We start from the raw sequence: 22,407 nt of genomic DNA on the forward strand, positions 1-22,407 counted from the left end.
GAAGTTGAGATTTTTCTTTTTCAAAAAATCTAATTTGAGTGGAGTTATGACGAGGTTGAGTTTTATTTTTTCTTTTTCAAAAAATCTAATTTGGGTTGAGTTATGAAGAGTGAGGTTGAATCGGGGTTTTCTTTAGCCATATTCAAAATAATAATATAATTTTTATAAATATTAAAAGATGATTATTATAATATTGTAATTAGGTTTTCATTTTATAGGTTGAAAGTAAGACTTTTTTTTATAGAATAAATTAAGTTCTTGTTTTAAAATTTAGTTTGGCCTCGGGTTGAATAGAACTTTAAATTTAAATTGAATTTAGATGGAGGAAATATGTTGTTATGGTCGGATTGATTGAATATTCAATCTAATCCGAGCTCTTGCCATCCTCAAGTTTATACACGTAATTTTATTTGTTTTTTCTTTTTGAGTAAGTTATACCCAAGGTAAACTATATTAGGTAGAAATGAATTTTTTAATTTTTTTTTATTAATTTCGGATTAGTATAAGTAATATATGTTCAGAGATAATTCTCATTCATTTAAAATATGATGTTCATATTCTTTGTATTCAGAGTGTTCGAATCTAAGATCTTAAAGAATAATAATAATTTTTCATAATCTAAATTGTTTGGTTTGTGTGATTCTTTAGTTATTAAACTTATAAAAATTATTATAAAATAATCACTAAATTTCATAGAATTATTATAAAAATTAATAATTTAATACTTTTTAATAATTATTTTAATATTATAATGATTATTGTATAATAACTTTAATAATTATTTTTCAAAAAAAATTGAGTGATAGATATTTTGTAATTCTATTATTGGGTAAATTAATAAATGTCAGACTTGGTCTCTTTAAGCCAACTTCATGGCCAATAGGGGTGTGCAAAAAAACATGATATGACCGATTTAATTCGTTGATCCGATTCGAAAATTTAAATATCCGATATGTTTTTTAATTTTTGGATAGTTTGGATCGGGTATCCGAAATTTTTTTCGGGTTATCGGATACGATCGGTAAAAAATTATTTTCGGATTATCCGAAAACCCGAAAAAAATTAAGGTGAATTGCCGGAACTGCCCAATGAATACTTCAAACATGTTCTCAAGATCCTGTTTAAGAACGTTCATGCATCAAAGTAGAGAAAACTAATGGAACCATGTGTATGGAAGAGATAGAGAGAGACAGATCAGAAGAGAAGAGAAGAGAGGGCAACAATTTTTTGTTGAATTAGTCGTGCATCATCTAACCTGTATTGGAATTATGTTCTTGGCACTGGGCTCAAATTCTGAATCATTTAAACAGCCTTGGGGATTCCAAACAATAACACCTCCTCACATCTAAAAGGTTTCATGAGAAGTAATAAGGTAATGCAGCCTCACAGAATAATTAGTAGTGAAAGCATGAATATAATGAAGTTTAGATAACTAACTGGAGATATAAAGCCATTTGTCTTAGAAATCTCTCCATTTGTTAGCTGGAGAATAAGAGGACATTCCTTTGCAGATGGTACATATCTGGCAACAAACGGAAAAATAAACACCTTAAAAAATTATTTGCAAGCAAATAACAAATATGAGAGAGAATCAGAGAGGTTATTGAAAAAGGGCATATCAAAGCAAGCTGCCACTCCTGAATCAATATTTCTCCCAAAATGGACATCGAACCAAAAAAACATTGACAAGAATGGAACCACGCAGTTAATTTTTTTATTGATTTATTTTGTAAAATAAAATCGGATTCGGATCAGGATATTTGGATATCTGATCCGAAATTTTGGATATCCGATTTTTTCGAATCGGATACGGATCATTATTTTAGGTATCTGAAATTTTTGAATATCCGAAAATTCGAATCGAATAATATCTGATATCCGATAATGCACACCCCTAATGGCCAACACCTCCAATTCTCATAATTTAGGTATCAGTTATATGTGTTATTTATGATTTATCCGTAAAGGATCTCTTTTTTTAACCTAACTTTTTAATATTCTTGTATCATTTTATTTTCTTCCTTTAGTTTTTGTTAGTTGACGGTGACAATAATTTTATTATTAGTTGTTGACTGTTGATGATTATTATTATTTTTTTAATTTTTTTATATTATGTCTTTTTTTTTTCTTGATTTTATTTTATTTTTGAATAAGAATCTATCTTTGTGACATGTTTTTCTTTGTTCTTATGACATATTTTTTTTTACTCTTGTGGCTTGTTCTTATGGTTTTTGGTAAGTTTTTTGCATACTTATGCGGTCGTGTTAGTGTTTCAACAAAGAACCTCACGACATTTATTTTTTGATTGGTTTGTCGGTGGTCACGTATTATTATATCTCATCTTTTGTAAATGATCGTTTGTGTAGCAAAACGGTCTGCCAAATTATTTGATTGGCTCACTACTCCTTTATCACGTCGTAAAACGTATTGTTCGACACAAACAATGAGTTTTATGAATGTTATTAGATTATTTTAATGTTTGAAAAGTTTATTCTCTTCGTATCTTTAAGTTTAATATTTTAATTTTATATATTAATTTTTTTAACTACTACCTCCAATTTTCTCTTTATATACATTGTAATTTTGATTTCGTCGTTTTTGTTAATGAAAAACTCAATTATCGTTGTTCAAAAAAAATTGTATCTAAGGCATTAAAATCATCAAACGAAATATATCAATTAATTATTAATATAAACAGTAACATCGTATTTTTTTAATAAATACTGTTTAACTCATTGCCAAAATTTTATTTTAATGAAGGAGTAATTGAGATGTATGAAGGTAGATTGTTGTAAATTAAAGTTATTTTATTGTCAACGTATGGAATATTATTTTATGATTTATTTAATATAATAAGTGCATAAAAATTGAAAAAAGAACCGACTTTTGAAGGGAATTCAAACTCTTCTTCCCTTGTACCATACATTTCCCACTATTAACAGTGACTTGTAAATCGAACCCAAACAAAAAATAAAATAAAATGCTAGAATAAATTAATCTCCCTTAATTAATCAAGAGCCAAATAAATAAGAGGTCAAATTATATCATAGTTCTTATATTTTGTAAAAATTTAGATTTAGTCTCTAAAATTCAATTCGATAAATTTTAGTCTTTGTGCTCTTAATTCTAAACCGAATAACATAGAAACAATACGACTAGATTACACTTGATTCAAGATAATTATATCGAAGGATAGGAATTAAATACAGATCAAATTTTTGTACTAGTCTTTATACAATGCATAAATTGTGGACTTAATCCATATTATCTAATTTGATCATTTTTAATATTTTTATTTTAAATTTTAAAATTTTAATTCTGACTCAAACAATAGTTATGTAATTTATTAAAATAAAATTGTGATTGATCTTTGTATTACACGTAAATCGTATGTTTAGTTCATATATTTATATTTAATCATTTTAAGTTATTGTAATTTACTCATATAATCCATGCATTGTTTAAGTAAGAACTAAAATTTAAAAATATAGGAATTGAAATCGTTCAAATTAGAATACATAGATTAAATTAAATGTACAATATATGTAGAGTTGAAGGTAGAATGATGAATTTGACATTAAATATAGTAATAGTATAAGGAATAAAAATAAATATTTAAATTAACTAATCAACGAACAATAAAATAAAGAAGTGAATAATCCAAACGCCTTTACTTGATCAATTTTAAAATTAGCATCTCATCGTTTTCTCAGTGAAATTTGCAGAGAGGCAGCCGTAGTTGTTTCCATTTTACATAGCATTGTAGCTTTACTTCCTTTCATTTATTTATTTTTTCTTCTCATTTTTCCTTCTCTTTGGAATTCATAGCTATTGTGATGAGAAACTTGAATCAGATCCATGGAAGCTAATTCCATCAAATCATCTCTAAAAACCCAATTTCCCACTCCAAAAACACCCGTAATCCCCCAAACTCCACTCAGATCCACCTTTTTATAACCCCCAGATTCCAGTTTCTCTCAAAACCCAGTTCTTTTTACACCCAAATTAAGATACCCAGATTCTCAAAACCCCACAAAAAACCATGAAAAACCAATCGAAATTGTTCACGATCGGGCTAGTATCAGCCTGGTACACATCAAACATAGGTGTACTGTTGTTAAACAAGTATTTACTAAGCAATTACGGGTTCAAATACCCAATCTTCTTAACCATGTGTCACATGACTGCTTGTTCTTTGTTGAGCTACGTAGCGATTGCGTGGATGAAGATGGTTCCAATGCAAACGATTCGATCTAGGGCTCAGTTCTTTAAGATCTCGGCTTTGAGTTCAGTGTTCTGTGTGTCGGTGGTGTTTGGAAACATTTCTTTGAGGTACTTGCCAGTTAGTTTTAATCAGGCCGTCGGTGCTACGACGCCGTTTTTCACGGCGGTCTTCGCTTACCTGATGACATTGAAGAGGGAAGCTTGGCTTACTTATATTACTCTTGTTCCTGTTGTTACTGGGGTTATCATTGCCAGTGGGGTATGCATTTTTTTTCTATTTTTTCACTTAATCGATTATTTTTGCTTTCTTTTTTGAAATGGGTTAGCTTTATTTAATCAGTTTGGGAATTGGTTTCGCTTCGTTTTGTTGGAATTTCTGTTGCTTTGTATGCTTTTGTTGTAAATGATAGCTTTTTTAGGGGATTTCTTGAAGATCTGGTTGGAATTTGGCTTTGCTTTATTTGTTCAACACTGGGTTACTTTTTCTATGAACATGTGGCTATGACCTCCCACAATGTTCCGAATACATGAAAAAACTAGAAAAAAGCTAACCATACCATGTTCGGATACATTCCTATATCCGCTCACACCCGAGTCCAAGTAACATAGAGTGAAAGGACTAATTTGTTTGCTTAATTTGGATGTTTTCCATAATGGTCTTGATTTGTTGATGATTAAGTCTTTAAGTCTGTTAGGAAACCTTGTTTATGGTTCATCAATGGTTCTTTGTATTTACTAGTTCCTCATTTGCTCATGCATTTCACATATCATATGTTTTGAGTATAGCATTAAGACGTGTGTAGTCTGAAATTCGATGGTACTCGGTCTCAAGTCTATGTGTTGGACACATCTGTGTACGACAAGGGGATTTTCATTTTTTTAATGGTTTTCTTGTATTTGGGCGGATCGAGTGTTGGACATTGGTGCTTCTATAAAATGAAGAATCGGCGCAATATAGCTGCATTTTACCCGTTTATTTGATTTGAAAACCTTCAATGCTCCTCTTTATCTTTTATAATTTTCAATCATCTTATGCATTATTCACATTGTTCCATTTCATTTTCTTAATCCGGTTTCCGGTTCTTATTTTACATTATTTGTACAATGGCTATAGGGTGAACCGAGTTTCCATATGTTTGGGTTTATCATCTGCATTTCAGCTACAGCTGCACGAGCGCTCAAGTCAGTTTTACAAGGAATTTTGCTTTCATCCGAAGGGTGAGGAGATTTTATGCTTTTTGCTTCTACTTCTATGGTATATATAAATATATATTTGCTTTAGATCGAAGACTAGAAACTGGACCTGAAAAATTATTGTAATTTTATATTAGAGAGAAGCTGAATTCCATGAACCTCCTCCTCTACATGGCCCCTATAGCTGTCGTTTTTCTACTTCCAGCGACACTCATTATGGAGGAGAATGTGGTCGGTATCACCCTTGCTCTTGCCCGCGATGATGTAAAGATCATTTGGTATCTACTATTCAATTCAACACTAGCATATTTTGTGAATTTGACCAACTTCTTGGTCACGAAACACACCAGCGCCCTAACTTTGCAGGTACGTCGTGCATCACCTTTTTATGCACCTTTTCTTTGAAATTTGAAGGTGGTTTCTATAAATCTTTTATACGATATGGAATTACATGGACAGAGGTGCATTTTGTTCAATCATTCAAACAAGAAAGTAATTGTGAAGGTTTTGATTACGTCGGATTCGTAAAATCACAAATAGTACCCATCTTTAAGTTGTTTATTTAACCAAAGTAGTTCCTATGCTTGTTGCTTCTTTATGGAGTTATCATAGGAACACAACTGATGTACGGTACCGGTACTGAGACGTTTGTTCTTGCAGGTTCTAGGAAATGCAAAAGGAGCTGTAGCTGTGGTGGTTTCAATTTTAATTTTCAGAAACCCGGTCTCTGTTACCGGAATGCTCGGTTATACACTCACAGTTTTTGGGGTTATACTCTACAGCGAAGCCAAGAAACGAAGCAAATGAGACACCTTTTACGTGTAAGATTGTCATATATGTGGTTTCCTTCAGTGCGAGGACATCTATAATTTTTTAGAGGCCAAGTTTCAGTCATATGGTAGGGCATATGACACTGCAGTTCCGCCTCATAGGTATTCTTTTTCCCTTGGAAGTCTGGGAAAGTGTTTTTTTTTTTTTGTATTGGCAAGAGGTTTGGGATTTTAGTTAAAAAATAGAGGAATTGCCATTTATGTTCTTCATTCTCAGGAAAAAAGTTGTAGAATTGATCTGTATACACTTGATCTATTGCTTACTTTTCAAATATTTTATTAATTAATGGCAAAGAAAACTCAAAGTTACGCTTCTATTTTCTAGTGTGTAATTAGTCTTTGTATGCATGGAATTATGCATATATGATGATCATGGTCATCATTATGGTCATGCAATGTGAGGATGATAAGAATCAATGATTTGCACCATTCTTTACATACAAAGCGTGAAAAACTATTGTTTGGTTGCATGTATCCATGTTGACACTAAGCATGACATCATTAAACATGTGATGGTCATGCCATCATGATGAAAATGCAATTTGAAAATGATAAGAACTCATAATTTCCATACCCCTCCCATTCATGCGTTCAGAAACTATAAAAAAAACCATTGTAGGTATTTGCTCATCTCAACATGTTATATCATTAAGCATGGCATCATTAAACCTACCGTTTACTATAAAATCTTCACATCCTAAAATCTTAAACACTGACCAGAGGCTTACACAAGTGTGTTTATGTACAAGTCTACGTCTTAGTTAATATGAAGCTTTGTTTCGTCGATTTCTATTATACCTCTTTTGGCTAGGCTCTGGCTTCATCTCCGACTTTGGCTCGGTTAATCATCAATTCGATTTTCTCCGGCGTCGGTTCTGTCTCTACCTTTTGTTCACTCCGCTCTTTAGGCTTGATACTGTCTCTGCTCACTAATAGATTACTATCGAGGGCAGTCAAGTTTGGATCATTGCGGTGCTTGTTCCAAGCTGTTTCAAACTGTAGACTTTTGCATCTGTGCTTACAGATAATAAAGAAAAGGATTAGGGTCATGGGGAAAAAAGATTTTAGAAAATTATTCAGATTTCGACGGTTACTTACTGCTGAAGCATGATTAGTAGATTAAGAATACCAGTTCGAATGTCTTCGCGTGCCTTTCTCAGTGCCGCTTCTTTGTATAATACAACAAGCTCATCTACCAATCTGGAAAAAGGGATATGAAAAAATTGAAAACCATGAAAGTAAAGTCTATTGAACAATTCACAATGATTGAGTGCTTAATTTATAGAATCCTCGAAATGGTGTTCACAATGAACAGTGAGTAGAAGGAAGATGACAGTAACAAGTTTTGATAGAAACAACTTCAGATGAAGAATCAGAGCAGGTTTACAGGACTTTTTATCATTCACAGAAAGACTTCAAATGATTGAAATTCCTAAAACAAGGCACAATTAAGAAAATCTACATTCTATTTCATTTTCTCTATGATCATTTGAATCATCACTAGGCATTTTGTTATTACAAACCGTTTAAAATGCCATTAAAAATGATTAAACAAACCAAAATTCCTTTCCATTGAACAAGTCGACCACCTAACTATAAATCAAATGCAAACCCAGAGTATATGTATTTAGTTTACCTTTCAAAGTATGGTGACTTCCGTATCCATGTTAACCGGACAATTGTATGAATTTGTTTGAGAACCTACAGAACAATGAGACTTTAATGGGAAGATTTGTTCTCCTAAACTTTTGAACCCGGAATTAAACTGAAATTTGATGAGCAAGAAGATACAATAATCTTACCAGTAGAACTGTTTCATCATCATCAACATGCAGCCACTGGAAGAGCAGTAGGAAAATACGCCCAATATGGACTAATAACAAGAGGCCCATAGAGTTGAAGATTGGCTCAATAAACTTAAGCCACACAATACGTCGTTCTCTATTCCGTGGTTGTCGCTCCAAATGGCTCAACATCTCGGTCAGGATCTTCTCAAACCTAGATAAAAGGAAATTGAAAAATAAAGAACTAGCCAGCAGTATGTCCACTTCCACCACAACAAAACTATGAAGTACACACCTGAGATATGAATAAAACCAGCTACAAGTATAAAGAAACAACCATTAAAAACAAGTAGACTAAGAAAAAAGTCAGAAATTGATCAAAAGAAGCAACTAATCTTCTGAAATGAAAAACTTCATAACTAAGACCAAGCATATAGCCTCATGCCCGAATCTGAAAGTCACTTCTTGCAATCCAATTGGCCAATTGATAAAACTCCATAAAGTTTTCTCCATAATGCCCATATTAAGACGTTTGAGTCCACATTTATTCACTTCACCATAATAGTGCACAAAGTTTTCCCTACCACGACATAATAAGAACTTGCTAAACTTATCCAATGAACATAATCAAGATGTTGAGGAGACAAAGGCAAGTATACTATGAGATAAGGGGAATATCTTGCATCATAAGACCATACCATACTTAATCAACAAACACAATCCTTAAGAGATGAAGAAAATAACAGGTATACCATACTAAATTTAGTTAACAAACACAATCCATATGCTAAAGAGATGAAGAAACAATTATACTACAAGCTACAGGGGTTATCATGCATCATCGAAGCATACTAAATTTAGGTATCAATCACATTCAAGAAGCTTAAGAGAAGAAGAAAACAAGTATACCATTAGCTACAGGGATTATTGCTAAAGAGATGAAAAAGCAAGTATTATCACAACCTATGGGGATTATCATGAATCATGAGAGAATGCTGAACTTATTTTAACAAAAACAATCAAGTAACTTAAGAGACAAAGGAAACAACCATACCACGATCTACATGTATCGTGCATCATAAGAGCATGCCAAACTTAGTTAATAAACACAATCAAGATACTAAAAGGACAAAGAAAATGACAATACTGCGAAGTAAAGGGATGATAAAGATTGTCTTGCTTAATAAGAGCATCCTAAACTTAATAAATACGATCAAGACATTAAAGAGAATTAGAAAGCAAGTATACCACAGACTACGGGGATCATCTCTTTCAATGCAAGTAACAAGTAAAACCGACATCTCTACAACGTATAGCCATATCTCATCAGCAGAAGCAATGTTCTGGCAGCAAGCATCAAGAATCACGTCTCCATACCAATCAAGAACCCCTGCTTTCACATTTTTTGCTACATGTATAAAGCTAATCATCCCCTGCCCCTAAACATAATCAATGCCAATAAAAAAGGAACATAATTCTATATCTCAAGAATACTATAATCACTTAAACATTAAAATTACAAAGTTGCTTACTTTCACCTCCGGCGACCAGTGATCAAGACAAGTTAGTGCACAAGGAATGACCAAATTTACCATTTTATCTAAATCCAGATACTCAATCTACAAAAAAAGATGATTATAGATGTTTATTTTCTTTTTAAATAAAATAAAAGCAAATATAATTTCTGAGAAAATAAACTTATAATTTATAAAGTACCTTAGAAACAAACCATCTAAATTGATAAGCAGCCAAAATGGCGAAATCTACGGGAGCCCTAGCCGACGCGGCGGAAAATTCATCCGCTTCATCACTCTCGTCAATGGAGCTCTCCTTAATCTTGTCCTTCAAAACTGGCACGATTTCAAGCATTAATTCCGCCGCCAAATTTCGCTTCTCGCCGCCCGGAACGTTGTAAGCTTTTGAGAGATCGGAAAAGGCGGTCTCTGCGACGGTCGAAAGGTGGTCTGGGATCCATGTGAGAAGCTCGTGAGTGGAGGAGCGAGAAGCGGAGAGCAATGAGCAACCTAAAGCGAAGTCTTTGAGTGATAATTCTGTTGAGAGAAGAGATTCGAGCGTTGATTTTGTTGAGATTCTGGAGGTTTCATGAGGAGTATATGGCGTTTTCAAGAGCAAGTTGAGGATTTGCTTCGTTAATCTGCAACATATATATATATATATATATATATATATATATATATATATATAATAATGAAAATATTGAAATTAAATGAAAAGAGAGAGCAAAAAGAGAAGGAAAAAAGCTTACTGAGAGAGATGGCTATGGAGATCGGGGAGTGGGTTCGTCATTTTTCGACTCGGTGCGAAACACGCACAATATCGGTACCAACTCTCGGCGGTATTACCATCATTTATTTCGTTCTCTGGTTTAAATGTTTAATATTTAAAAAATTAAAAATCAAGTCTTCACTTTTAATCATTAATTTTTTAAAAAGAATTAATCATTTATATTATTAGTTTATAACATTTTTTTTTATGAAAAAGAAGCTAAGCTATTCTAAACTACTCAGATTGTTGTCAGGAACCAGTGGACTACTAGTAGTAAGCCGTAAAAACTTAAAACCTCCATTGATGGCTGCTGGAAAAGTTGAACATCGAAATCTGTCGAGCGAACTATCTTAGCCATTCCGTTGCGATTGTGTTGCATCTTCTATTTATAAACCTGAATGTTACCCTCCAATTCCGCCTTATCAAATCTAAAATGTGAGGCACCAAAAATGAGCCACCCCATTGATCCCCATTCTCTTCCAATACCGCAAGCGCTTCGCGACTATCCGTTTCGACGATAACAGCTGCAAGTTGCATATCCCAGGCCAATTTGAGACCTTCTAATATACACCATAATTCGACATCTAACACCAAACAAGCTCCAATAAATTTAGCGTAACCCAAGACCCATTTACCGTCTTCATCTCGAAGTGCTCCCCCACACGACGCTGTCTCTAAGCTGGTGTTTCTTGCTCCATCAGAATTTAATTTAACCCACCCTCTAGAAGGAACTTGCCACGCTCCATCTTTTCGATTACTCGAAACACACTGCAGCTGCTTGGACACAAGTAGGTAGGAGAAACCACCATTTCGTTAACCAGCCGATTACTACGTTCTAAAATGCTTCCACCTGCAACAAACTCCTCATCGAAAACCAGACTGTTTCTCCTTTTCCATAGACTCCAGACAATGGCGCCGAACCGCAACTACCAATGCTCATCGCTACAAGGAAAATAACCGGGTTGGGTAATATTGCGTTTGATCCATGAAAATAAATCCATGTTCATAAATGCCCTATATCGCTCCAATCTCACAACAGCTTGCCAAGTCGACTTCGCTGTAGGACACTCTCTTAATACATGAGATGCCGACTCAATAACTGCCCCACATATCGCGCAACTAGCCATCGAAGTAAGATGTCTCCGAACCCGTTCTTCATTCGAAAGCAACCGTCCTTTACAAATTAGTAATAACATTCTAATCCAAGGGAGTCCCTTATGCTTATATATAAAATCCCACGAAGCCGTGTCTTGCTCCGAAGAAATGCTACCACGCCGTTGGTAAGCACTTTTCGTCGTAAAACGACGATTATGTTCCCATTTCCAAATAGGCTTATCCATGCCACCATTCGAAAAAAGGGGGGTACTGCTGCAATAAAAGGCAGCACCGTGGATGGTAGTAACACTTCCAGAGCCGTCCAGTCCCAATCGCCCATTCGATCATCTTTGATTGAGTAGGAGCCACATGTCCATTTGGCAAGAGAATATTGCCTAACGGACCCAATCCTAGTAACCAATTGTCTCGCCAAAAATCCACAGTTAAGCCATCTCCGAGGTTCCACAGTATCCCATCCCGGATATCTTCCCAGAGTGAGCCCAGGATCCTCCAAATGCGAGAACATCCAGATTTGGATATTGAAATTGGACATACATCCAACACTTTGTATTTAGACCGCAACATACGAACCCATAGTCTGTCCCGTTCAGAAACAAGTCTGAAGCCGATTTCATAATAAGGGCTTCGTTTTGGTACTTCAACCGCCGCACGCCAATTCCACCTTGTTTCACATCGGTGCAAACCTCATCCCCAATTCACAAGGTGTATCTCTCTTCTGATCAGATCTTCCCTACACAAAACCACATATTAATTTCTCAATCTCATCACAGGTGTCTCGTGGAAGATAGCAAGATTGCATCACATAAGAAGGGATAGCCGATAACACTAATTTCACAAGCGTTAGGCAACCCGCCAAAGAATGGTGTCGCGCTTTCCATCCAGATAGTTTCTCTCTTAAAGTAAATTTAATGTTCATTTTATATAAAAAAAAACATTTCAAAAATTTTATCTAAAATTTATTTCAACTACACAATCAAAAAGATACCTCACTACTTATAAAATTATAATTCAAGGGACCAAACTAATATGGAATTAATGTAAAAGATTACATCTCAATTTTTCACATCTTAGAGGTACTAAAACCACAATTAACCCTTTATTTTATTATTATTTTTTTAATAGAAGCAACTAGTATTATTAAAAAATTAAAAATATCCGAAATTATAATAAGAGTTTACAACTATCATCGTAAACTAAATAAATAATTTGGACTTTTTCTATAACAATGAAACTAGTCACTTTAGATCATATAAGAACCATACATGTAAAAGGTTAAAAACTCACCCAAGAGACTTGAACAAAAATAACTACGAATAAATCTTATTGCATCAGTAAACGAACGAATTAAGCTATTGAAAGATCACCAAGAACTGCAGATCAGAGCTTAGCGTCATGAAAAATTATTCACAAACGCAAAATCACGCATCTAAATTCAATCCGAAGGTCTACAACAGGGAATATCATCAAGATTTCGAATAAGCGTCATCTTGATTATTCGTGGCAGGTTAAAAATTCAATCGAAAGAAAAACAAATATAAATAAAAGAACGAACAAACAATCGAGAAAAAAAAAGCGAAAAACATATCATAAAGACAGAGATAAACATGTCACAAAAACATATATAAACATGCAACACAGACATAATTATTCTTATTAAAAAAAATAAAAGAAAATCAAAGAAAAAGAGAACCAACGGTCGACAACCAACATCAAAGTTAATGTCGTCATCGGTTAAAGAAAATCTAAGAAAAAAGTTGATTTGATAAATTTATAAGAAACGATCTATTGATTTGATGATTATAGTATCTTGACATAAAATGAGGAGTATGTTTCAAAATCTTCTATTTCGTATATAAATACTTAAAATTATTGAAACGAGGGAGATTTAATGTATATATAATAGCTCCTATTAAAATACTTAAATATAGATCATTGATAAAAAAATTTATTCTATATAAATTGTCGAATTCAATTTATTTATACAAACTGCTCGAATGACCATTTCATCATTAAAAAATATTTTTTATAATTTAAATTAAATAAAATATATACATAAATAGTAATTTGCACTGAGACAATCTGAATTTGATAAAACCTTGAAAGAGTTGTTTTACAATATTCACTTCTACATAGATCATACAAACACCATGCTTAAATGCAGATTAATGTCCGTAAGCGAACGGAGACGAACCGGAGTTCTTTTTTTCCTGGTTCCATCCCGACCATAAAATCTGAGAGATCAATAAGAAATCACACGAGCAAATACGGGAAAAAAAGGAGAACATTCGAAGGTATTCAAGCCTCGGGAACGGATGCGGCCGCGCGCTTAATTGATGCGGATTTGATAAGATGGTTGTAGCTTCCTTTCTCCTTGAAGAGCTGGGAAAAGTGATGTTTGCAATACAGGATGCCTTCAAGTGCTGCATAATTTGATGGACTTAAAGAGCAGCCACCATGAGAGCACTTGAAACATGATTTGTGGTAAGACTGTCCTTCCACGGTTACCTGTCGGAAAATTGGGACAAAGATAAAGTTACAGAAGTGAAGATCGTTGTACAGACGAATCGAGCACATCAATACGCATTTCGATTATGTCAAGAGTCAGATGAAGTTACAGATGTAAAGATCAAAATGCATGAGACAGTAGTTTTAAGAAAATATCAACAATGTGACGTCTTCATAACACCTTCCTTCAACTTTTGTGATGCTCAAGTGTTCATAGACACGGATATAAACCAATCAAATTGCCGATAAGAACTAGGTTAGTCGGATTTGTAAAGAAACAAAGAATCACTTAGAGCGTGACGACATTACTAATCTTATCGGAGAAGTTGATTACACCATATGGAACCAGGACAACACGAAATATAATTATACCCTCTTATTCAGAAGAGATGACCCTCCAAATGCATGAAAAAATTGAATGCAGTATTATCGGACATATAATCATATCCGGCACTTACACCTAAGTTTGAATAACATAGGACAAATAGCCAGAAATTCAAGTCTCACAACTGCAGAAGAGATGCATTTCTCACATGATCTCGGAACTCTACCTTCTCAAGTGGATATGCGGTTTTGCTACAAGTAGCACATTTTTCGACCGTCCCAGAAAACATCCTGGCAGCTTTGCTCGGTGATCTCGTCTGCAGTCAAAACAAGCTATTAGGAAATAGGAAGAACATCAAACAACCTATCAAACCCTATAATTTTGCTAATCGAATCACCAAAAGCATGTGTATTTTTGCATTAGAAACTTACTATTTTTGCATTAGAAACTTACCAGGTCAGGAGTTAACTTCTCAGCTGTCTTTGCAGCTGTTGACAATAAGATTAATGGCATATTAAACCAACATAATGAAATTCTTAAGGAACCAGACAAATGATTTTATTTGGCAAGATCGAAGTTACATACGTGACTGGAAATTCTTGTTGAAGTTACCCGTCTCCTTGAAGAGTTGCTCGAAATGAGGCTTGCAATAAAGAACACCTTCCATTGAGGAGTAATTAGCCAACTGGAGATGCATACAATATGCCAAATTAGAAGCAGAAACTTCATTACAATCCAATCAATAAAGTCAGTCGATACATAAACTATCATGTCAACAACCCACGTTCACCAAGCCTCGAACAACACATTCTCTCTAATATGTATTAAGATAGAAAATTCCATCATATGGACCGTGTTATGAAAGCAGTAATGTCTAATTGAAGTAACCATATGCAACACATTTGAACAATTATTATAGAGCTATGCCCCTCCAAATATATAGGAAAACATACCCATACTTAAAAAATACCTATGTCGAATACTCACACTAGAGTCCGAGGTAACATAATCAGAAGCTACTACTAAATGCAATGAATGGCAAAACAGATACACAGTGTCTCATTTGCTTTAAACCAGGTCAACGTACAAAACAAGCATGTCAACTAGTATTTTCATCTACCCTACGAATGATCAAAAAGCATTGTAGAACCATAAACTCACACCCAAATCCGAGTAACATAAGTAAAATTAAAAGGTACTAAATTGCAAAACCACATAATGACACCCAAATCCGAGTAACATAAGTAAAAGCTACTAAATGTAATAACTGGCAATGTGTACAAAACAAGCAATGCCAACTCATTTTTAATCGATATCAACGAATGATCAGAAAACTATCGACGGCGATAAATAAAAAGCAAACCTTTAGAGTCCCTTTGCAATGACTGCACTTGAAGCAAGATTTATGGTAAGGAACTCCATCTGCAGACAAAAGTTCCACCGGATAAACAGTCTTTTCACAAGCCTTGCATTTCTGTTGGGTACCGGTAAACGACATGGCTCTTTAGATCTAATCGTACTGCTCTTTATCGGATTCCAAGGATCAGCTTTAATTCGATTTCCTCTCTTATATGTGGCTATATTAACTGCTTTAAAAAAGAAGAAGCAAAACACACATTTCAGAATCAGATCATGTCAAATTCAACATTTGCTACAAATTTTAGAACTTTGAATAAGTTTATTTTTCATTGATGGCAACACGTAGAGCAACTATTGCCCAGCTAAACTCTTCATTGCTTATAGAACTCGTGTTCAACACATCTATGGGTATTTAAATAGATGAAAAATTAATTCGAAACACAAATGAATACGTGCGAATCCACAAAAGTAAGCCTTTTACATTCTTTTTTTAGCAGTAAAAGCAAAAATAAAGAAAACATAGTCTCAGACACTTAATAAACTTTGGTTCATTCTAAAAAAACCCCGATCTGGGAAAAACAAAAATCCAATGCAAAACCCAGTAAGCTGATCTTATTTGAAATAAACTAAAAAACCAAAAAATGATGAAAAGATGGTGAGATAAAGCAAGGCAAAAATGGTTTGAAATTGAAACTTGAAAAAGGAAAAAACTGTACCTTTGATAGAAGAAGAAGGGCTGGATCTATGAAGGAAAGAAGAGATCAAAATCAAATGAGAGTTACAGAAAGGGAGTAAAAGAGGTCTTATGGGCTTCCGGATGTGAAAGAGAAATACAAAAGAAGTGGGAGATTTGGGATTTTTGCAGCGAATAGATGGAGTAAAACGTGGATGATGATATTAATGATTAAGGAAGAGAGAGAATCAGGGAGGAGATTGTATCGATTTTTTTTGGTGCTTCATTAGTAAGGTATTCGTTGTTAGGGAAAATTACAGATTTACTCATTAAACTTTAGTCTCTCCCCCATTTCACTCACTATACTTTCAATCTTTTCAATTTAATTACCCAACTTTATACGTTGGATTTTTTGGACTTGACCGTTTTCTCACAAATAACGTGGCTTAATTTAATATTAAAACTAACCACTTTTAATTCTCTCTCTTTTTTTTCCTTTGACCCGCTTCTAATTAAACAACACAAGTCGAGGAGGCTCGCCGCGTTAGGTGGAAATATGAGATTGAAAGATAAGGTTCCACCCAAGAGCAACGAGACTTAGCCTTGAACTTTAAAACAGTGTACAAGGCAATTTCGGGAACAACATGATTTTTAGTAGCAGTTGAAGCCCTTGGTGCAAAGGTTGCACCAGTCTACTGTACACAAAAAGAAGATGAAGAAACCCATATTCCAATGTAGGTTCAAGAGAAACCTATAAAAGATGGGATTCAAACTGAAATGGAAAAAGAGGAAGCCCCCAAAGGAAAGGTGCCACCAACTCAGGTGAAGAAAGAGAATGGCACATGTGAGAGACAACCAAAAACAAGGAAACTGACGCTAGGAGCTAACCGGGGGGGGGGGAGTAGAAAAAGAGAATCCAAATGGATCAATCTCTATATCCGAGGGAGAAGCCAAAGAGAAACAATAAGGCTTAAATGTAGAGGACAAAGACAAGACAGTAGATGCAGAGATAAACGAAAATGGTAAGGTTAAAGAAAGTGGGCAAGTTAATACCATGCAACCTAGAGGAGCTGCTGCGGCTGTGAGCAGCAAAATAAACCAATATTCTAGTTGAATTTGCATATGTAATCTGTCTGTGACAGTAATGATGTTTGTGCTAGATTTGGTTGTCAGTAGGATAACAATCAACCTGTATCCTTGTAAGAAACAGGTACAAACATTGCAGGTTTTGTTACATTGTGCAGAACTTAGGTTGTGAACACCTGGAACCCGTGATTTATGGTTTGTTGCTCAAATCTCAGATTGAACATTACATGTTATGTCATTGATTAAATGCACTGTGATTTATGTATGATTTGATATGTTGTTGACACAATGAGGAAGTTTCTTTCATCGTTTTTTTTCCGTCCACTTGTTTAACGTGCAGCCTTGTTATCTTTTACTTAAAGCATATAGGGTCACTGAAGCATATAGGTTCAGTTTCAAAGTTTTTTTTTTTCCTCCTCAAGTGTTCCATTCTGAATATCGATCTTATTTGTTGCGTTGACATGCATATACTTGCAAGGCTCTTCTCAAGATGTCAAACTTGCGCAATGAATATGTCAAAGGAGAGTAAAATGAGGGTCAAAGCAGGATTTTGGGGTGCTTTTTACCGGCTGTGTGGGGTTCTTTTAATGACTAATATTTTATAACTCCACTAAGTCATAACATTGTTAAAAGAGAGTTAGATTTAGTGAATAAATTTATAATTTACTCTTATTATAATATTTTTAAGGACGAGTATATACATATATTTAATATTAGGGTAAAGTATATAAATGATCCCTTGATTATAGAATATTATTTTATTGAGTCCTTCTACTATAAAAGTTACAAAATGATCCCTTAACTATTAAAGGTATACAAATAATAGAGGGAACATAAAGCTAATTTAAAACACTATAAAGGGAATGAAAAATATAAGGGCTGAATCTATTATTAAGGTTGTAAATGAGACGAAACATATCGTCAGTCCATCCGATGGTTATTGTTGAACGAGCACCACAAAAGCAAACCCAATTTGCGTTTTCTGCATCCACGTTGTTGAACGAGCTCCTTCACTGTTCTTTTCTTTTCCAGCAGTTTCTTTAGGGTTTAGAAAGGAAAAATGTAAGAATATGTGAGTTAGGGTTCCTTTAAATAAGAGACCTTGCCCAAACTTTTTTACGTGACATTGTGAGGTGGCATTATGATATCCAACATGGAAAAAATTCATGAAAAATACACGTTAGACACGTCGTTAGTTTTTTAACAGCACGTGACTTGATTGAATGCATTTAAATAGTTTGGTGACTCAATTGACAAAAATTCAAAAATTGTGGTCAAAATGAAAAGAGACTATAGTTAAATAATCACCCGTATAGTTAACCCTTTTATTTTGCAAATAGCAGCTTTTATTTAATTGTCTATTTGTATAAATGAAATGAATAATTCTATTTTTGAATGGTGGGTGGAAATATTAAAACAATAAAAACACGTTATTAAAAATAGGGATATAAATAAATATTTGTGTATGCAGAAAATCATCGTTAGGAGACTCACCCACCAAAATCAAGTACGCGACTCGGGTCAATCCAGATTAGTCAGGGTGAAGTCTTAGAACTAGAGGGCAACCAAAAAAATAGGGATATAAATAAATTGAATTTGAACAAATAATGTTATAATTATATTTGTTTATTTATCTTTAAAATAATATATGTTCGATTTGTTTAATATCTTTGAATATATTTATTTAGTGTTCATAAACATATTTGTTTTAATATTTACCAATATATCATTTTAGCGTTCATCAACATATTCATCTAATTCTCATGAATATGCTTGTTTATATGTTTCAAATCCCCTCTACAATCAACACACTCTTTTTATTCTTTTATTTATAAGTTAAAGAAAAATGATAAAATTATATTATTAGGCTTTAAGTTCCTTAAGAATTACATTATGAACTCTAAAATTCAATGTATATTTAATTTAATATCTATCTTCACTAATTATTTTATAAAAATAAAAAAGAAAGAATATAATAAATAAGTTTATAAACAAATTATATGAATCTGGTTGTGAACATAAATAAATCAAAACACATTTATTCATATTCATATATTTAATAAATAAATATAAAAATTTTATTCATATTTATTTATTTAATTAATTTAATAAATAAACATTTTTTAAAGAAATGTAAATATAAGATTAAATACCAATAGTATTGAGAATCACATCGTTAGTAATACAATCAGGAATATCAAAGATGAAATAAAATGAATTGATTGTCGACAACGTCCATTGAGCAAGAGAATGAGCAACATAATTCGCCTCTCGATTGATATAGATAAACTTAAGATTCGGGTTATTAATCAACATCGTACAAGCCGCATTAATCCAATCACCGAGATATCTTCGTACGAGCTATTAAAACGGTTAACAATAAACATGGCATCCCCTCGACTTGTCCCAACCATATTCTCAATGGCCATTTGGAGTCTTACCGTAAAACTACAAGCCTCGACCAATTCGGATGGGCGAGTCTCTTCCAGCCTTCGAGCAGAACCCCTTACAACCATACCATGATGGTTGCGAGCAACGAGCCCAAAAGCAGCAGCGCCGGTGGTGGGGTTAAACGCCCCATCCACGTTAATTTTAATACTCCCAGGCGAAGGATTTCTCCACTGTTTACCCATGTGCACTGTGTTCTCATTTGATCAACACGTGGCAACCCATTAGCTTTCATGAAATCAGCCACCAGAAGCCATGATGAACTGATTTCCTCAATTGGCTTCTGCATCTCCCCATTATGCACCCAGCTGTTGAGTCGACTCCATGTATTACAAAGAAGAGTAAAAAGTTTTGAGAGACTTACCCGATCAAGAGAGACAGCAGTCGCTACCAGCCATTGTTTGCAGTTTAGGAACTGATCATCGATGCGCAAACTGTTAAAGCATGATAGCAAAAAAAAATTTCTTGTTTTTGGGAAATCCTTAAGGGCGTGGATTGTTGCGGAAGACGGCTATCGGATAGAGCAAAATCGCAACTGATAATTTGAGAAAATAAAAATGAAGATAAAAGAGACACAAAATTTACGAGGAAAACCCCTGAATAATATAGGGTAAAAACCACGGGCAACGGTAGAAGAATTTCACTATGAGAAAATAGGAATTACAACTTCTCTCGATCTACCAAGGAGAAAATAATGATAATTCTCTCTTGATAAAAAGGAAAAAACAACTCTCAAGAAACTCTCTAAATTCTCTCTAGTATTGGAAGAAAGCTAGAATGCTTTGAGATGACTTTGAAGCTAAATGAGCTAAGGTATTTATAGTTGAAACTTAAGGACTAATCTTATAAATACCCTAAAGTTTAGTGACTAAAGTTTATAATTTACCCATTTAATTTTCAAACATTATTGCACCTAATTTTGACATTGTTGCACCTAATTTTGACATTGCAATATTAGGTGCCTAACTTGAACCAATTTTTTGCACATTTTAACAATCTCCTGCTTGAAGATTTGATTGGAACAATCATATCTTCACACCATTCTTTCTACCTTGTACCATCATGTTGCTTACGTCTCTGACATACCACAAGAGGATCGACACCAGGTAAATTTATCAGCGTTGATCGCCTTTGTCATGAAATCTGCTATGTTGTCTTTGATATGGATCTTCTGCATATCTACTGTCCCTTCTTCCACCTTTTCACGAATGAAATGATACTGAACTCGTATGTGTTTTGTCCTTGAATGAAATGCTGGATTCCTTGCTAGATGCAAGGCGCTTTGACTATCACAAAATAGAGAGACATACTCTTGATTGTGCCCAAGCTCTTCCAATAGCATCTTCAACCAAATTGCTTCTTTATTGGCTTGTGTAGCTGCTACATATTCTGATTCTGTTGTTGACGTAGCCACAGCTGACTGCAATTTTGAAACCCAGCTTACAGCTCCACCAGCAACTTTGAACACATATCCTGTAGTAGATTTGCTTTTATCCAAATCCCCTGCATAGTCAGAATCTACATACCCATTGATTAGTAAGTTTGATCCTCCGTAACATAATGCAACATTTGAGGTCCCTTTGATGTATCTCAGGATCCTCTTTACTGTATTCCAATGCTCTTTTCCTGGATTCGCCATGTACCGACTAACCACTCCCACTGCTTGTGCAATGTCTGGTCTTGTGCATATCATAGCGAACATCAAACTTCCCACTGCTGATGCATACGGTACTCGAGACATCTCCATCCTCTCTTCTTCACTGCTAGGACTCATACTGGAGGATAATTTGAAGTTAATAGAAAGAGGGGTAGAAATTGGCTTACAATCTTGCATGCTAAATCGTGACAAAATTTTCTTCAAGTAATTCTTTTGTGAAAGCCAAATCTTCCTATTACTTCTGTCTCGGTGAATTTGCATCCCTAGAATCTTGTTTGCTGATCCCAAGTCCTTCATTTCAAATTCCCTAGCCAGTTGTGCCTTCAATTCTTCAATATGATCTTTGTTGGGTCCTGCAACCAACATGTCATCCACATACAACAGCAATATAACAAAATCGTTATCACCAGACCTCTTGAAATAAGCACAAGGGTCTGCATTAAGTCTGTTGTATCCAAGGCACATAATGAAGGAATCAAATCTCTTATACCAACACCTCGGCGCCTGCTTTAGACCGTACAGAGATTTGTTCAACCTGCAAACCAAGTTCTTCTTTTCATCTTCTTTAAAACCTTCAGGCTGGAGCATATAAATCTCTTCTTCAAGATTTCCATGAAGAAAAGCTGTTTTAACATCTAGTTGCTCTAGATGTAAGTTCAATGTAGCACACATTGCCAAAACTACTCGAACTGTTGTTAGTCGAACCACAGGAGAAAATATTTCATTGAAATCAATACATTCCTTTTGAGCATATCCTTTGACCACCAGTCTTGCACGATACCTCTCAACTTGATCGTCACCATTTCGCTTGATTTTGAAGACCCATTTGTTACCAATTGGCTTCCTTCCTTGTAGTAGTGGCACAAGGTCCCATGTATTATTTTTATGAAGGGCTTCGATTTCTTCTTGCATCGCCATCA

The 22,407-nt window shown here is 34.3% G+C and overlaps 3 protein-coding genes across 5 annotated transcripts; 1 reads left to right on the forward strand and 2 right to left on the reverse strand.

Moving 5' to 3' along the window:
• Positions 1-3,756: 3,756 nt before the first annotated feature.
• LOC120196169 (probable sugar phosphate/phosphate translocator At3g11320) lies at positions 3,757-6,424 on the forward strand. The gene is made up of 4 exons (XM_039198038.1): positions 3,757-4,483; positions 5,339-5,442; positions 5,556-5,784; positions 6,079-6,424. Exons 1-4 carry the CDS (start codon positions 4,043-4,045, stop codon positions 6,223-6,225), a joined length of 921 nt encoding a protein of 306 aa, XP_039053969.1. The 5' UTR covers positions 3,757-4,042; the 3' UTR covers positions 6,226-6,424.
• A 425-nt stretch (positions 6,425-6,849) lies between these two features.
• Positions 6,850-10,387, reverse strand: LOC120196168 (uncharacterized protein At2g39910-like). Its single transcript, XM_039198037.1, has 8 exons — positions 10,299-10,387; positions 9,749-10,187; positions 9,565-9,651; positions 9,281-9,471; positions 8,051-8,246; positions 7,885-7,949; positions 7,347-7,448; positions 6,850-7,260 (listed from the first exon to the last, which is right to left on the reverse strand). The coding sequence occupies exons 1-8, from the start codon at positions 10,337-10,339 to the stop codon at positions 7,056-7,058; spliced, it is 1,326 nt and encodes a 441-aa protein (XP_039053968.1). The 5' UTR covers positions 10,340-10,387; the 3' UTR covers positions 6,850-7,055.
• Positions 10,388-13,487: 3,100 nt separating this feature from the next.
• LOC120196170 (LIM domain-containing protein WLIM2b-like) lies at positions 13,488-16,552 on the reverse strand. Of its 3 annotated transcripts, none has more exons than XM_039198039.1 (6): positions 16,340-16,552; positions 15,628-15,850; positions 14,850-14,949; positions 14,718-14,752; positions 14,491-14,580; positions 13,488-13,939 (listed from the first exon to the last, which is right to left on the reverse strand). In XM_039198039.1, exons 2-6 carry the CDS (start codon positions 15,760-15,762, stop codon positions 13,730-13,732), a joined length of 570 nt encoding a protein of 189 aa, XP_039053970.1. In that variant the 5' UTR covers positions 15,763-15,850; positions 16,340-16,552; the 3' UTR covers positions 13,488-13,729. The 3 variants fall into 3 exon arrangements, with proteins under 3 accessions (XP_039053970.1, XP_039053971.1, XP_039053972.1); XM_039198040.1 differs by having other exon boundaries at positions 15,628-15,853; XM_039198041.1 differs by lacking the exon at positions 16,340-16,552 and having other exon boundaries at positions 14,718-14,749; positions 15,628-15,952.
• Positions 16,553-22,407: the final 5,855 nt, after the last annotated feature.

The sequence above is a fragment of the Hibiscus syriacus genome, unplaced genomic scaffold (assembly GCF_006381635.1).
Source record: "Hibiscus syriacus cultivar Baekdansim isolate YM2019G1 unplaced genomic scaffold, ASM638163v2 tig00117027_pilon, whole genome shotgun sequence".
Lineage (NCBI taxonomy): Eukaryota > Viridiplantae > Streptophyta > Magnoliopsida > Malvales > Malvaceae > Hibiscus > Hibiscus syriacus.

What these genes read in the sequence shown, in the direction of transcription:
- LOC120196169 (XM_039198038.1), top strand. Translation starts at nt 4,043, where the DNA reads ATGAAAAACCAATCGAAATTGTTCACGATCGGGCTAGTATCAGCCTGG. An exon ending in GGGTTATCATTGCCAGTGGG is followed by an intron (nt 4,484 to 5,338) that starts GTATGCATTTTT and finishes CAATGGCTATAG; the next exon opens with GGTGAACCGAGTTTCCATAT. An exon ending in ATTTTGCTTTCATCCGAAGG is followed by an intron (nt 5,443 to 5,555) that starts GTGAGGAGATTT and finishes ATTTTATATTAG; the next exon opens with AGAGAAGCTGAATTCCATGA.
- LOC120196168 (XM_039198037.1), bottom strand. Translation starts at nt 10,339, where the DNA reads ATGACGAACCCACTCCCCGATCTCCATAGCCATCTCTCTCA. An exon ending in ATGATGAAACAGTTCTACTG is followed by an intron (nt 7,950 to 8,050) that starts GTAAGATTATTG and finishes ATTGTTCTGTAG; the next exon opens with GTTCTCAAACAAATTCATAC. An exon ending in AAGTCACCATACTTTGAAAG is followed by an intron (nt 7,449 to 7,884) that starts GTAAACTAAATA and finishes CCCTTTTTCCAG; the next exon opens with ATTGGTAGATGAGCTTGTTG.
- LOC120196170 (XM_039198039.1), bottom strand. Translation starts at nt 15,762, where the DNA reads ATGTCGTTTACCGGTACCCAACAGAAATGCAAGGCTTGTGAAAAGACT. An exon ending in ATTGCAAAGGGACTCTAAAG is followed by an intron (nt 14,950 to 15,627) that starts GTTTGCTTTTTA and finishes ATGCATCTCCAG; the next exon opens with TTGGCTAATTACTCCTCAAT. An exon ending in CCGCATATCCACTTGAGAAG is followed by an intron (nt 13,940 to 14,490) that starts GTAGAGTTCCGA and finishes ATTTTCCGACAG; the next exon opens with GTAACCGTGGAAGGACAGTC.